The 18,929-nt window shown below is 18.3% G+C and overlaps 2 protein-coding genes across 2 annotated transcripts; both read left to right on the forward strand.

Moving 5' to 3' along the window:
- Window positions 1-9,114: 9,114 nt before the first annotated feature.
- PGO_001585 (variable surface protein) lies at window positions 9,115-10,173 on the forward strand (the record flags this gene model as incomplete). Its single annotated transcript, XM_028690973.1, has 3 exons — window positions 9,115-9,129; window positions 9,258-9,911; window positions 10,021-10,173. The coding sequence occupies 3 exons, from the start codon at window positions 9,115-9,117 to the stop codon at window positions 10,171-10,173; spliced, it is 822 nt and encodes a 273-aa protein (XP_028546774.1).
- A 3,920-nt stretch (window positions 10,174-14,093) lies between these two features.
- On the forward strand, window positions 14,094-15,485 carry PGO_001590 (variable surface protein; the record flags this gene model as incomplete). Its single annotated transcript, XM_028690974.1, has 3 exons — window positions 14,094-14,117; window positions 14,263-15,168; window positions 15,267-15,485. 3 exons carry the CDS (start codon window positions 14,094-14,096, stop codon window positions 15,483-15,485), a joined length of 1,149 nt encoding a protein of 382 aa, XP_028546775.1.
- Window positions 15,486-18,929: the final 3,444 nt, after the last annotated feature.

The raw sequence follows: 18,929 nt of genomic DNA on the forward strand, positions 1-18,929 counted from the left end.
ATAAATATATATTTGTACGTTTATTTTTATTTAAACCTTATACCTTAAGAGCAATACTGAAATTAATACAAATACTGAAACAAGTATAGTTCCTATTATTCCCATTCCTATTGCTTTATCTAAACCTGTACTGAATAATTCCTGAAATTTTTCATAATCTGAATTATTGTGTTGTCTTATCTGTTCCAAATTTATTTTCATCTGATCATAATCATCTCGTTTTTTAAGAATATGCTTGCAGAATGTAGAATTATCACAGTTACTATTACAATATATGAAAGCATCCTGAGTAATAAGTAAAGGCTTTTCTTATACAGAAAATATAAGTTCGGTTTCATTTTTTAACTGATAAAGTTATTAGTATATAACATTCACAAAAGATATATCTTCATATGTTTGTACATAAATATCTCCAGTATATTTATACATATTCTGACATATTTCAATAGTATCCACATATTCTGGTATATCGTTAGTACCTTTTCTCATATCATTATAACAATGCTATATACTTTTACATTAAAGATTATATGATTTTATAAGATATTTTAGTTTAAAAAATAAATAAATAAAACTTAAATTGACGTCAAATATGGGATCCTTCTCATTTTTTTTTTATATATGTGTTCTAAATATAATGCAAATACATGACATAGATTTTCAATAATTACATAATCACGTAATTTCTTGGACTTTACATTTTCTAAGAAATTTTTACACACACTAAGTATATTTTTATGTAAGCTTATCTTTTTCTCTTTTGTAGAAACTGAATTATAATCATCAGCAGATTTAGGAAATATATTTTCAAGTAATAACTGAAATAAAAATAATTATATATAAATAATAATAAAATTAAATTTTTAAAAAGGTATTTTTATTGGATCATTTACAAATAACTTAATTTTAATAAAAATAGAAACATACATCTAATAAAATATGCTCTGATGTTGATATTATATTATTAGTATATTTATTAATGGAAATCTAGTTTTAACAATTTTTTTCTTGTAAAATTCCTTGTGATACAATATAAGAATAATTACTATATTGATAATATAAGTAATAATTATTATAAACATTTAATTTTATATAAAATTTTGATCTTCATATTTTTGGAGGGGTTACTCATCTATATAATTGTTGTGTCATACATATTAATAAAAAAAGGTGTAATTTTTTCATATTAGCCCATAATAATAAAAGTGTATATATAAGCTCATAAGTCTATAGAAACAGTAAATAATAATGAATATTATTTTATATGGTTGTGCAAAAAAAAAATACTATAATGAATAATCATTTATTCTAATAATTTAAATGAAATATTGTTTTAGATTTCAGGAACTTTAGTAGACATTTAGAAAATTTACATAAGTATACATGGAATAAAAATTAAAATATATATTCTTGCTACATAAGAATTTAAAGGTTATGAGTTAAATGATTTTTATTGATATCGGATATATGCATGAATTTATATATATATTAGAACCTGAGAAGTGATATATATGTATTTATAATTCATAAGTATGGATATTAGTATATGAAATAATGTAAATTAAAAAAACACATATTTATTAGGAGTACGAATAAATGAAATGAAAAAATATTTGTAAAATTTGTTTGAACACTTAATGATTTTATTGTTTTTTTCATTATTTTATCAAATATTATTGAGTAATTTAATAATAACACAGTGCTTATAAAGGTTTTAAATCTATATTTTAAGTATTTTTTGGATTATTACATAACAACTAAGAAAATTATAACTTATTGTGATTTCTATTTATTTTCTTTATATTAGTCTTTAGCGCTTATGTACAAAAATTATCTTTTTATGTCCCTCTGTAAATACATATTCTTTATGTTTAATTATTATTTGTATTTTGCGTTAAATAATATCATAATTCTAATAATTATAAACTTTTAGTGTTAACTAAATTATGTGTAAAATAAAATATTAATATTTTATAATATATTTAATATGATGTATTTTATTCATTTAATCTTATGTTTATGCAATAGAAATGAATAAATTGCTTTAATCATTTTTTTAATATATCAATTTTATTACTGTTATTAACTCTTGTATAAATTTTTATTCTTAACATCCCATGTTTAATATTTCGAATAGGAAATAAAATATCATATGTAATATATATCCTGTTTTATAAATAATATACGCACTTAATACGTAAATTTATATACATTTTGTAATAATACAGTTTATTTTATGCATAATATGATTTATTCATTAAATTTGAAAATTCATTATATAAAAATATAAGATATATATATTTTGCACTATAAAACGTAATCGTAAATGTAGTACAGATTATTTTTTTTGGAAATATATTTTTAGTTATCCATTTTATTATCTTTAAATTATAAAACAAGTAGTAATATTTGTATACGTGATAATTATTTAATTATTTATATTCTATAAAATTATATAATTTTTCATAAAATAATTTAGTATAAGCTTTATATTATACTATATTTATTAAGAAAGATGTATATTTTTCTTTCTCATGAATCATAATATTATTACAAAACTGTTCATTCTAAAGGAAATAAATCATTATATATTTAATTTCTGCAATAATTTACAATATCAATAATATGTATAAATTCCGTATGTAATGAAGTTTTTTATATTTTAATCATAATAGAATGTGGATATATTATATAAATAAGCAAAATTTTATACTTATTATCTATAATAATTGAATTATGATAACAATATCACAAGCTATCATTTTTTGGGTCATATATAATATAAATGTATTTACTGAAATAAATATTCTAAATAAAGTATTTGGAAGAAATATTAAAATTTATAAGTATTGTGTCTATGATTAACATTATATGTAAATATGTGTTAAATAATCATGACATAAAATAATTTTTTATATAAATATTTTTTTTATTTTTTGAATTAATTCAAAATATGTTATTTTATTTGAATAATATAATTATGAGAGTGTAAATTATATTAAAATTCTTGTGTATTCATCGTTGAGCTTAATATACTATAAGGTAATAAAATAATAGTATTTGCTTATTTTTTTGAACAAAATTTAAGTTAATATAAATATAATTTATCAAATCTTCTGTGAAATGTTCTTTAAATACAACAATGTATATAAATTCTTATTTTATAACATTTATTTTTATATATAAACTTGCAGAACTGTGATAAAACATTATGGAAAACAAATAATTGTATAATTAAAGGTTCAATAATATTTAATATAATATATTATTTTATGTTAGGTTATAGTTAATATAGAAAGATATATATATGATATAAAATGAATTCTTATAATAATTACAAAATAACAGTGATAACAAGAATTAGATGAATATTTTATGTATATATTTGGAGTATAATATATATATTTATTGTTATTATTTTGATATATTATTTCCTAAATTATGCTTTATGGTTCAGCATTGTTTATAATTAGAATTAATTTTTTTTAAGTTATATGTAACTTTGCATATTACGCATACATAACTAGTTCATTTTTGCATTTCTCTCCAATATATATATTACAAGTATAAGAAGTAAAAAATATTGATAAAATTACGTTATATTCCAAATTATTTATATTATCTATTAATTATATTTTGTATATGTGGTGTTGAATCTGATAATACCTTGTAAATTCTTACAATAGTTCTATAGAGGATAATGTGAAAGTGCTTTATGAAAAATCTTTAATTTTCCAATGTTGAAAATAAAAAAATTATGCATGTCTCACATGATAGACTTATCTAGGAACTATATTATTATTGAAAAGAATAAAATGAGACTTTTATTTAAGAGATAGTTTGTTTTTTACCTAATATGTTCAATGAAATATATAATACTGGCAATAGAGGCAGTTTTAATATTTCAAATACTACCTATATAGAGATATTAAAAAATACATTTACAATCGGTATTAATACATAAAAGGTTACAGCAATTTTTTTTTCTCATTATAATATATACACATTATCAAATTTACAATCCATTACAATATAAATTCTCGAGTAATTTCTAAATTTAAGAATCAGCAAAAGTGTATTTTTGAAATAAATTTAAAGGTTTGTAGTTAATATATATTTATATTTTTAAGAACATCGATTAAAGATTCTTCAAATTTAGATAATTGGAATATAAATATATATATTGCAAAAGCATTGGTAATCAGAGCTTATTAAAAAATATGAATATTTAATAATTCTTCATTATAATGAAAAAAATGTTTTTAAATTAACCACATAATATGAGAAGCGTTAAAATGAAATTAGTTTTGTTATTTTTATGGTCGTCATAAAAATGGGTACAGAAAAAAAAAGAAATAAAAAATATTCTGCTAAAAAAGAGAATTTTAAACTATGTTAGAATAACTTATGATATAAAAGCATAAATAATGCTTTTTAGATACCATCATTTGTAGATAGAAATAACATAATGTTTTTATTTGCATTTCAATTTTCTCTTATTATAATAGTATTAGCATTTTCATTATTTAATGTGTACAATATAAATATACTTAATAGATTAATTTATCCATTTTAGTTAAATACTAATATTAATTGCTTGTATACAATGTATATTCAACGTACATTTCGGTTTTGAAGCATATATTTCTCCTCGTGCACAATACTATATAATTTAATTGCTTCTATTTATAATTTTTCAAATAATTAAGAAAAATAAAATATTTTTTTGGAGATACAACTAGAATGATGTAATAAATTAAAACTCATATATATTTAAAAAAAATACAAAAAACAGTTCTTGCAAAAGTATATATTACTTTCCTTAATATATTTAATAAATATATATAAATAAAACACCATTATTTTAAAATATATATCGTAATATTCCATACACTCTTATAGATTAAATGTGTAATAAATAGACACACTTAAATAATAGAACAGAAAATTGCGTATAAAAAAATTTACAAAGGTACTTATGAAATATACATTCAACAAGAAAAATAATATGAAGTGTGTTTTTATAATGATGTGATTAGGAATAATTATTAATATAATAATTATATATATAAATATACTTTGTTAATATTTTAATAATATTTACTTAAATTAATATTTTAATATTACTTAAGCAAAGAACATATGATTTATATTTTAATATTAGGAATATATAATTGTTATAATAAAAATTTGTAATGTCCTTAACCATATAGAAAACCTTAAATAAATAATAACCTAAACAAAAATATTTTTGGGTATACATTTTTTTTAGTTTAAGTTTATGAGAATATTATTTATATTATTATAGTTAGTAATTTAAATTAATGTGGAAGGAATATATTTATTTCATAGCAGTTTTATTATTAATATTATGAATTTTTTAGTCTCCTATAACTAAATGAATAATCATATATATATATATATATCTTATAAGAATATCATCATAAATTAATATATTTTTAAATAATTTAGTATATCTTACTTAATTCTACAGAGATATTCATACATAGAAACACGTTTTTACAATAATTCTTTTTCATATATACGATTTGATCTTTTTCTAAGGTTTGAATTTAATAATTATATCTGGAAAAATAGCAGAAAAATTAATTATTTATATGCAATTATTAATTTTTTTTAATTATACAAGAAAAAAACTATAAAAGTGCATACATTAGATAATAACAATACTATATATATTTTGGACAATACTTATATAATTTTCATTTTAAGAAATAAGAAAAAAAAAATATTTGTAATAGATTGTCTTATGGCCCACAAATTTTTAGATTTACAGAAAACATAAAATTTAATTGAAAATGGTCGTATTAAGAAATATAATAATATGTGGGAGATGAGATATTAATAATAGCTACACTATTATCACTGGATTTTAGTTATGAAAAAAATGGAAACTAAATTAATTTTTGAATTATCTATGATACGATTTTTCTGGGGAGTGATACATTTATTAGCATTCTATTAAATAAGATCCTAGTGAATGCAACTAATATGCAAAATATATATAATTATTATACCTTATATTCGTATTATGATAATAAAAGTAATTTAGTTTAATTTAAAATGTTATCTCTCATTGAAAAAAACAGTCTAAACCTTTGAAATATAGTTAATTTCAAGAATAGTAACAAAAAATTAATTATATATAACTTCCAGAAATTGACAAGTTGAAGGTTAAATAATAAATAATTTTTAATATCTAAGCTTACGCATACGGCAATTTGAATGCAATACAAATATTCACGAGTTTGTTAAATTATACATGAATACGTATTACATATTAAATTAAAACAATGATTAATTAGCAATGGAATTCATTGATTCATTTAATAAAATAATATTAGTAATAATTGCATCAACAAATAATACGTATTCGTAAATTTCAAGAAATGTTTATACATAAGAAGAATATATACTAAAATGCTGAAGCATGTAATAATAACAAATTTGTTTACAATAAAAAAAAAATGAAATTTGTTAATAAATATTATAATGATAATGTATAATAATAGTATGACGCAATATATATATGATATAAATAAAATGTTCATAAAAGAACGATTCATGAGGATATTTAGTTTTTTATATAACAATTTACGTTAAATAATTTTTTTTAATATTTTGAGCACAGTTAATGATTTTGCATGTATGTCATATCACATAAATAATAATTATAGCATACTAGTTCCTTATATTACTATGTTTAATTTATTTTTATATGTATAGGCTATAATAAAAATAATATAATAAATTTAATATTTCTAATTATTCATTCTGGTAAATGTTTTATTATCTGTATAAGAAAAAATAATATTATAACAACTAAAGAAGATAATCATTATAAGAACAAATATTTATAAATATTTGAAATATAAATACAAGATAAATATATAAATAAAAAAAACTTCACCTAGTTGAGCATTCTAGGTAGAAGAATAATATTGGAGACTGAATATTTATGAAATGTGAAATATATATATTTCTATGTTAAATAAATTGATTATTATAAATGAATTTTATAGTATGTAATAAAAAAATTATTCATATTATTTACTTATATATGTTATCTTTTTCATATGATAATATTGATATGTAATAATCTATTGGTTTGGGTTTCTATAATTCAGATTAATGCGTACTCATTTAGAATATTCAATAATATACAATAAAACACTTGTGTAAATGTATTATATATTACGATTATATAATTTGTATAATAATTTCATATCACATATATTAATTTTTTTACATACAAAATTTTATGCAATAATACATTAATTCTTACACATCGCCAATCCTATTATTGTGATAAATTAATAAACGTTGAATGTTATATATAAGATAAATAATTCTTTAATATTATATTATAATAAGTAAAAGTACGTTTAATTATCAATACGAGAATAAAAAATTAATGTTGTATAACTCATACAATAAATAGTACAAAATGTGTATATTTAAATATTAAATCACATAAAATGTGTTCTAATGCATAATTAAAAAGAAATCAATAAAACATATGCCTGAGATATACAATTTTATTATATTTCTTATTTATAGCTTCCTAAAATATATATTATATATAAATTATTATTTCAAGCTTATTATTTACATAAGAATTAGTTATATTTAAATTTAATTCTAAAGTCTCATTTTGAAGATTATTTAATAGGAAAAAAATTTTAAAAAAAATTTATTTTTTTTCAATAAATAATTATAAAAAAATTATAAATATTGTGAAATTAAGACAGTGTGAATTTAATATTAAAATAGTAATGTAAATATTAACACCTCTATTATTTTTTATTTATATATAGCAATATACATCGTATAAGATCCTTTATTTCTTTATAAAATGAATTCATTTGTTATATTAAGTAAACGAAATTTGAGAATGCTAACATATGAAAAAATAGAAATAAAAAATATAAAAAAAACACAACATTATAATATAATTGTACATGGAATAATGAAATCCTAAATATATATATATTTATATATATTGCATTATGGCACTAAAAATTCAGGATTAAGAAATAATAATTATATTAATACATCATAATATATAATACAAAATATAATAATTCACTTGTATAATAAAAAGATATATAGGTAAAATATATAATAGGCAATCAAAAATGATAACTCATTTTATTTTTTATATATATATTTAATATACATATATAAAAAAATAATATAAAAATAACCACGAATAAAACAAATACAACTATGCACATATAGTGAAATAATATATTTATTCAGAGTGTATTATATATGAATAATAATATATGTATATAAATACATAATTATGACATAGTATCTTCTTATTTTAATAAAAATCACATAAACTAAGCTGTACTAATTTCGTGAATTCACGGCATATTTTATAAATAAGTAATAGTAATAATAATAATAGCAACAAATAATTAATTAGGGGCAAAAATGTAATAAAAAATGATAAATAAAAAATAAGAACTAAAAACTAAGCTAAAAAAAATAAAACTTACACATAAAAATTAAATATTAAAATCAGATAGCTAAAACAACAACACATAAAACTAATCGTCAACCTAAACATTGAACTATGGACCCTGAGTTATAAAATTACTACATACTCAAGAATAGTATATAATTATAATAATATTCTCTATGTTTTTTTATAAATATTACTGTAATAAATATAATATATATGAAAAAAAAATTATATTCAAATACAAATTATTAACATTTTAATATTATATATATTTATAAATGAATATATTACACAAAATATATTATTATATTTATATAAGATAATATATTTAATAATGTATTTCAATTAATAATTTGAATTTTTTATATTATAAATAATACATTATAGTTATTAAAAATTTATATAATTCTTTCAACATTTCATTAAAATAAATTATAATTTCTAAAAATATGAATGATCATATCACTAGATAATATATCTACAAAAATTCCATGATTACGAAAGAAAGAAATCAATTATTCCTCATATGATATATCATTATTTATGAATATAGATATATACTTCTTAATTTCATTATTTTTAATTTATTTTACTTGAAATAATATACAATCTTTTCTGATATGAGTACATCAATTGTTGGTTTTATGAGTTATATTGCCAATTGCTATATAATAATTCGTATAATCATATATATTTTATATCATAAAAGAATTTATAGAATGAGGTATAACATTTGTACTAATCATTTTTATTTCTCTTTTAGTTTGATTTTGTTCATTTATTTCCAATATGCATGGATATTTTAGACAAACAAAAAGGAAATGTGGATCGTGGAGGTGTATGGGAACAAATATGTAGCGGGTCGTCTGAACCTGAATTAAAAGAGTACTTAAAAGATGAAAATTTAAAAAAAGCGAATATTTGCACATTAGCTAATTTATATTTAGTGGACATAGATAATATGGTTGAAGACATATTAACTGAAGCTGCATGTAAATATTTTTTTTACTGGTTGTCCTATAATCTCGAACATTTAGATAAAATACAAGATATTAAAGATAATTATGATGCTTTTCTGAAAATAATTGAAGGTGGTGTACCAGGTATAACAAGGCATAAATGCCGTAATTATGAGGATTCTATTACTGTTCATGATTTTGCAATACTCAAGGCTGTACATGGTATGCATTCATATGTTACTAATGTAGACAACAGAAATATACACTATAATGACTTGAAATTTCATAAGTCAATAAATGATTTTAAAAATAAATATAATATTATTACCGAAACAAAAGATATGGGAGTCAATATTTCAGAAATAGCAACACCTTGTAAAACAAATATCGGAGTTCCTATTGTAATTACATTTTCTACGATGCTATTATTATGCATTTTGTCATTTATTTTTTATAAGGTTAATCATATTTTTTTTTATATATATTTATTCTATAAAAATTAAAAATTCCAAATAAATAAAAAAAAATTATATTATTATTGCATAATTAATTCTTTACTTGAATTAGTATACAAATATTTTCTCACTTTTTCAACGTAAAATATTAAAAAAAAAGAATTATTTGAATAATATGGATAACGAAGAAAACATATTCCAACCTGAAACTTCAAGAATGATTTTAAATGATATTAGTTATAATGTATCATATAAATTTGACTAATTTTCCATTAATGTTATAATTCTAAGAGAGCATTTGTTTTAAACAAAATTTTAAAATATTTTATCAAAATTTTATCAGGCATACTTCCATAAATATATTCATAGCCCATTTATATAATAAATAATATAAAAAATAAATATTAATATATTTTGGTAATAATTCAAAAAAATGATATTATAATGCTTAAAATATAAATCCTTTAAAGAATAATTCGTAAATAATAGTATTATGAATAAAACTTCAGCATGCTTACTTTGGTATACATTAGCTTGCAAGAATATGTTTTCTTAATGTTATATAAAGTTATATTATAAAATCTTTATTGTAGTACTATATAATATAATTTAAAATTGCTTATTAAAATAAAAATATTTCATCATAATTGAATTATTGAATAGATTTCTTATATTACATCACGAAATTTTATGATATAATAAAATTTAAGAACACTTTTATAATTATTAAATACCTGTAATTATAATAAAATATGAGTTATAATTATTATAAAATATTTAAAAAATTGATTAATACGAATGCTATTGTATGAAACAACACTATTATACATGTGAAATTATATTACACATAATTTTTATAAATACATGTAGATATAAAAATTATAGAAGTTTATTTCATATTAAGATCTTATATATGTAGTACATTTGTTATTATTATAAAAATAAATTTTTTCCTTTTGGCATTCTATAAATTGTTAAAAAATATTGCAATATAAATGAAATCTAAACCGTGAACAAAGATACCTGATCCCTGAACCCTGAAACACTAAAACCTGAAATATGAACATTTTAAAATACTTTTATAAAAAACATATATAATGCACAAGAAAAAGGATAAAAAGGAATATTTATATAAATAATATTTTTTTTAATTTATTAATAATAAATTATTAAAATAATAAATATGTAGTTTCAGTACTATAATATATTATTAAATTATAGTATAATTTTTTTGGATGAATGTAAAAAAAATTATAGACAAAAAAAGAAATAATTTCACTTAAAAGCATTAAAAATATGATTTATTATATTTCATAATATATAGATATAAATAAAAATGATAATGCACTTTATATAAGTTATTTGTACATAAATAAAGCTCATTTTACCATATGACATACGATTATGCACAAAGGAAATTTATTAATAAATAAAAAATAATGTAATATTAGTTATTCTTTATAATAATAAAAATATGTTATATGAAAAATGTATCCACATTCATGTAAAAAGAAAGTTTATATTTTTATAATATATTGTTCTATTTCTTCTACATGGTTATTATGTTTTTATAAAAAATTGTCAATTATTTATTAAAATTAAGCTTATATACAAATTTCTGTAATTTTTATGGAAAAATATATAATAATAATGAAATTCTAAGTACTTTATAGAATGTTAATATTAAATGACAATAAAATTACATCGATAAATAGTGTATAAAATTATAAATTAATTAATATAAAATTTTCAAAATAATTTAGGAAATATATTTTATATAATGAATAAAACGTTTTTACTCAACCATATAAACAAAATATAATAGTTAACACAATATCATGCAAAATATATATACTTAATATAACAAAAAATATAAATAGATACATTCTGTTTATATAAATTTAATTATAATGAAAATTATCCCACTTATATTTAGCTTAATAAGCATTTGGTTTATAATAATTTATACACTTTGAAGAAACAAGAATTCACACATTTATTTATAATACTGATATAATAAAGGAATATAATATAATAAATAAAAAATAAATGTATAACATCAATGCAATACATTTATATTGAAAAAGAACAATAAAGTCTAAAGGGGGATATTGGTGTAAATGAATAAAAAATCTGAAATAAATCTAATTATGTGTGGGGGACAATTATATAATTTTGAGACTTAATCAAATATTTAAGAGCCTTTATTAGATTATATTTTATATTCATTATTATACAATATTTTCTCTGAAAAATGTATAATATAGTTTAACACATTAATATATAAATATATCTATATCTTTTAAAAAAATGTCTTAAATAAACAACATATGAAATGTATTGATAAATATGAAAAAGTATATTTATTAATATCATTTATCATTTTGTCCTTATTTTATTTTCAAAGGCTTTTCTTATCTGTAAAAAAAATTAGGAATATATATCGTGTTTTTTTATCATTATAATGCAATTTTTTTGATAATAATTATTACTAATAAAATTATATTTAAATTATTTTTTATTGAATATTTTTTATTTTTATTATTTGCATTACTTCAGGTTAATACAGAAAGCATTATTTTAAAAAACCCTAAATCATGGTTTATGAACATATTCTAATCACAGTAATTTTTATTTGTATCCTAGTGTAGTATAAGATTTTTAAAAATGTATAATAGAAAGATTTGTAATATTAGAAAAATATTAATTCCTAATTTAATTTATTTTTTAATGAACACACGCATTTTATGCACTACTAAGGAAACATTTAATTTAGCTTGAAATATATAAAAAAAAAAATATTACATTTATTACATATAATAAAGTACGAATGTTTTTGTAAAAAATTCAGCTTTTTATTTATATCAAATCTGTATATTGTGTAATTATGTGTTAGGGACTTTTAAGCACTAATAAATATTTTATAATTATTTAAAAATTTAAATATAAAATAATTTATTCATATAAAACAAAAATTTTAATTGAAATATAAATAAACATAGAAATATATACAGTGAATATAATGTTTTTGATGGGGAAAAATAATAATAAAAGCTTAAAATTCATTCTTATTTACATAAATAATGAATAATGTATTAGTTTATATTATATATGAACTGTACTATATAGAATATTGAGCAAGTATATATTAATTTGAATAATTAACAAAATAAGTATGTGTAATAAATATATATCTAGGGAAATAATAACTATATATTGAATATATTAGTATGATAAATATATATAAAATAATTATATATTAATTTTAATATATTATGGATGATAAGTTATTTATATGATTACCAATAATATTATATGTTTGAGTAAAACATAAAGTATAACTGTTACAGGAATCACATTATAGAAATATAAGTAATACTTAATTTAATTATAAAATATCTATTTAATATATATATTAAATATATATCTTAAAATATGTTGTAATTTGAAGATAAAATGTGTTTTATAATTATTTATACGAAATAATAAATATATATTATTATAATTTTAAAGTGCATTGTATATTATAAAGATGCTAATCACTAATTCAAATTAAGTTACATTAGATACATTCTGTATAATATTTATAAATGATTTAATAAATCATAATAAATTTTTTTAATATGTATTTATTAATCATTTTACAGGAATAGGTAATTACTGGTGCTTACGTACAGAAATTATTATTAAAAATAATTATCAAAAAAGAATAAAAGTAAAAGTATATGATAAACTGTAAAGAAAAAATTATTAAAATGAATCCCATTTATATTCCATATTGAGAACCAAATTATTAATATATAAGTAAATATGCTAGTTCAGAGCTTTTGATTACATAAATGTATGCTATATGAATTTTCCATAAAAAAACTGAATTATTATATATAATTATATATATATATCATTCTTAGAAACATAATTTATATTATTTAGCATTTTTTTATTATTCTATTATCATGTATGTATTCTACATATTATGTATTCATATAAATATATGTTCTATTTATGAATAAATAACTATATTTCAATAGCATAATATATAAAAAAAGAATTTAATGAAAACATATAAATTAATAAATTATAATATATAATACATATAGATGTCTTGTACCATTTTTTGAGAACATTATAGTATTAAAAATTTATTATAAAAAATATAAAAGTTTACATTGTTTTAATTCACACATGCAAAACATAATGTCTGAGGAAGTAATTGCGAATTCAAATATGTTTTTGTATTACTAATAAAATTATAATTTAAATTTAAAATATATTATATGAAAAAATAAAAATAATAAATGTTTTCATAATATCTATATTAAAAACATATGTATAATATGATTTCTATTTTTAGTTCGAATTTAATGGTATATTTCCTGAATGTGAAGAAGAATATAATAAGGCTCAAACTGCTTATCCATTTAGCGGTATATATTTAAGTCTAAATAATCATATTGATAGATCGTGCATGGAATTTATTAATGATGATTCTAAGAATTATAATTGTGATTTAGAGGGGTTTTTTATTCACTGTAGATCACTTGGTCGTTACTTATATCACATACAAATCAGACGCGAAGTGGAAAAAAAAAAAAATTGCATATACTTCGGTTACCTTCTAAAAAAACTACTAAGCAATTTGAATTGTAAAAATAATGAAGCTATACAAGCTGCTTGTAATAGAATAAATAATCCTAATAATAATTATAATATTTGGTCTCATGTTCAAAATTTTCGTGATATATGTAATGAGTATAATATAGACCTTGATGATACATTTGATACATTGGTAAAACTGGAAAATATGGTTAATAAGTTTGATGAATTGCGAAAACATGATAATTCACTATCTATTACAGAAGCACGTAGTTCTGCGAATGAATTTAAAGAGATGTTAAAGGAGTTTTCAGGAATAAATGTATCAAGAGTAAACCGTTCTTTAAATAATTTATTGGATGAATATAATGTGAAATATGATGAGATTATGAAAAGAATAAATGAGTACGATGCTCCTGCAAATAGAAGTGACACTACTGCATTACAGGGTAGTCTAGAATTATTAAGTGTGGTTCCTCCAGTTCCCAATAAGGTAACCAAAGGAGAATTCACAGAAGAATCCAGAACTGAATACGTTGATTCTCAAGCAGGATTGCACTTAGAAAATATGACACAAAGAAGCAAAATACTAGGAAGAGGTATGTGGGCAGGAATTGCTGTATTCATATTTGCAATCTCAATAGTAATATTCATATTATATAAGGTTATAAATAAATTTAACTTTGTATACGTATATATTTTTACACATATATTAAATATAATCCTTATGTATGTTCTGTATAATTAATGATCTACTTATAGAATATAGTATTCACACTTTTTTATCAGTGTACTCCTAACGGATACAAATTAAAATCATGTATACGGAATTTAAAGAGTGTGAGAAATAAAAGATCTATTGAACGTTTCTACCTAAGAGATTCCGTTGAAAAGGAATACAAAAATTTTGTTGATAATAAATATGGCATAGCATATAGCTCAGCACAACATCCTCGATATAGTAATAATAAGGACTTATAATTTTAATATAGTATATGAAAATTAATTACATTTATAAATTAAATTTTTTTTTTAAAAATAAATAATAACAGAAGAAAAAATATGCTATGAAAATATTATTTGAATTTTTATATTTTTGTAATTTATATAATATTAAAAATAACTTATTTCAATTTATTACATCTCATATAAAATTTTAATTTCTGCTAATGGTCAATAAAAAGTAATTTATTTTATTAACCTACAATATATATTCTTTACAATAAATAAATTTAGTATGAATAAATACACAATTTCTCTTTATAATTATATCATTGATGTAAAATTTCATCGATAAGTTAGATCAATGTTAATTATATTGATATTAATATAGCAAGAATTAATGAGGCACATAAAATACTTTATCATTTATTACAAAGCAAAAAAAAAAATAATCCATTATATTATTTTTGTTAATTTATATTAAACTGATAGGTAAGTATAAATATATTTAATCTATTTTATTTTTAATAAAACGTACATTTGTTTTTTTTTGTCTACATGTTAATTAAATATGTATTCCCTAAAGAGTATGGTATTGTCATATAACATGTCATTAAATAAACTTATATATATAATTATTAATGCTTCGCGCAAGCTTGTGCACGGAGTATATATTTTACAAAAAACAAGTTTTATTCATGAATACGAATAAAATATTTTCTAATTATTGAACTTATTATATTATATATAAGCAAAATTCATAAGAGTTAATATTTAATATAAAATTATTAATTATTCTAATTATGTAAGTTATTAACTTATAAAAATATATACAGCACCTAAAAAGAGCATGTTTTTTTATTGCATAATGAATATTTAATTTCAAATATAACGATAATATTTAAAATATATTTCTGATGATTTGCCTCTGATCAATTCCAATTTGAGGTACATAGGAAAACATAATACCCACATAATAGGTTGAGATGCAGAATAAAGAGCTTATATAAATGCTATGAGTTCTTAAAATATAACTAAAATCTCCAATATTAATTCATGAATTTTGTTATGAGAAAAACAAGCACCCACATAATATGTGTATTATCTATTTTACTACTTTTTAGGGTACTGCTCCCTTTCTCGATGTAATATTAAATTATATAAAATATTATTTGATGGTACAAATACTTATATCACAAATGACTTCTATATCATATATTCATGGAATAATAACAAAATTACTTAATTATATTTTAATATAAGTAATGTCATTAAAAAAACAGCATTTATATTTTACAGTATGTTTGAATTCAAAAATATTAAAAACATATCGGTTACATGTATCGCATAGTAAATCCTAAATTGAAGACTAATTAATGAATAATTTTTATTACCTACAAATATATATTTTGTTATATGAATATAATATAAAATTCTAATATTTTAATATACTACTCAATTATGTAAAATAGAGCATTTTATATAAAATAACATCAGTAGTATGATTAGAAAGGTTGAAATATTTAATATAATCCAATAATATTATAATAATTATATCATGAATTATAATACTGTTCTAAATTACAAGAAATATTAATATAGAAAAAGAATTTAACGGAAGATTCCATAAACATATAATAGCAACAAAAATATACCTACGGATATGTTATATGGAAAATTGTTAATATATATTAAACGAAAAACAAACTAGATATTATCTGTTAATATATTAAGATATAAATAAAATATTCAAGAAATTTGCTTTTAATAGCATAATTCTTTCTTTATGTACTAATCTGATATAATAGGTTCATACATATATTTTGCACTCTCATAATTTAACATGTATACATTAATACATAAAATATATTTTTACTTATTCTTGTTTTATATTAACATGTTTATTTAATTTATATTAAGATAGTGTTTAATAATAGAAACATAGAAATTTTTTTTTATTTAAATTAGGTTCCTAGTTAACACCTTTAGTAAACATAAATAAAAAAAAAATATATTAAAATTAGACGAAGAAGTTTAAATAGGATAAAAATTTATTAATACATGGAAAAAAAATTAATGATAGTTGTTATAATTACAAAATAATTCACATGTATGTAGATTCTATATAGAAGCTGAATAACAAAGTGTAAAATATTATGTTTAAGTAAATGAAATATATTTATAAGTGTGAAAAATGTATCTTTTTAATTTATTTCCACAGTATGAAAAAATAAAATTATTTTCCTCATGTTTTTTTATATATTATATTAATAATGGTACATACTCATGTATTATTTTATGCATTTTAAAGAATATTTATTTAATATTCATTTGGGGAATTTAATATCATATAAAACAATATTTATTTAAAAGTGATATATAATGCATTTTCTTTAAATAAGAAATAATAATTTCATCATATGTGTATTCTTTTGTTATACAGAATTAATGTATTTCAATAATACATTAATTTGAAACTTTATTAATCGTGTTTTTTTAATAAATTTTTAATTGTGTGTATGTTGATTATGTAAATAAATTATCCATTCATATATTATATTATTATAAAATGTATATATAAATAACAATATATCAGTGAAATTTTTGAATTATATAAGTTCCATAATAAACAATATATCATGTGAAGCAAAAATGTGTAAAACGTATATAGTTTAATATAAGGTTAAAATCAAAAATAATTATAATATATATTATAACACTTACAAATTTTATATATTATTTATTGCAATCGTATTATAAATATATATAATAAAAAAAAATAATTTCTCAATCATATCATTCATCTAATAATTAAATAAATTTTATATTCAATTATTATATCAGATTTTGTCGAGTAAATAATGAAAAGATAAATAATATAAGTCATTTTTATTTTTTTAAGAAGCGTTTAATGTAATAATAAAAAAAAATTGCATATAAGAATTAATATTAAATGAATTATATTTGATAAAATAGGAATAAAAAATTTATATCGTTGTTATTATACATATGCATATACAGACAAATATGTCGCATGATTTTCTATATTTCACAATAAAGTGAATTCTTTTATTATATCGTCCATTAGTTCCTGAATTTATTAAAATGAAAAAACAGGAAAAATAAAAGAATAAATAAATATACAACATAAAAGTACTTACAATTATTCATTAATGCTTAATTATTTTACTAACGCATTATGTTACATAATGCATAAAATAATAATTCTTTTAATGTATGAATAATATTTTAACATATAAAATATAAAATCCTACTTATTAATTATTTTTGAATATGTAATATCAATCACAGTGATAGAAATATAAAATAAATTATTAAGAAAACATTTAAAAGTATATATATATATATATTGATTTACACTTTAGTACATTTTTATTATTATTTTTAAATAATTAATATGGTAGGAAATGTATATTAATATCAAAACTTATTCTATCTACTAAATTATATATTATAGTAAAT

Source organism: Plasmodium gonderi, assembly GCF_002157705.1.
Source record: "Plasmodium gonderi DNA, contig: Pgo-contig_166, whole genome shotgun sequence".
NCBI lineage: Eukaryota > Apicomplexa > Aconoidasida > Haemosporida > Plasmodiidae > Plasmodium > Plasmodium gonderi.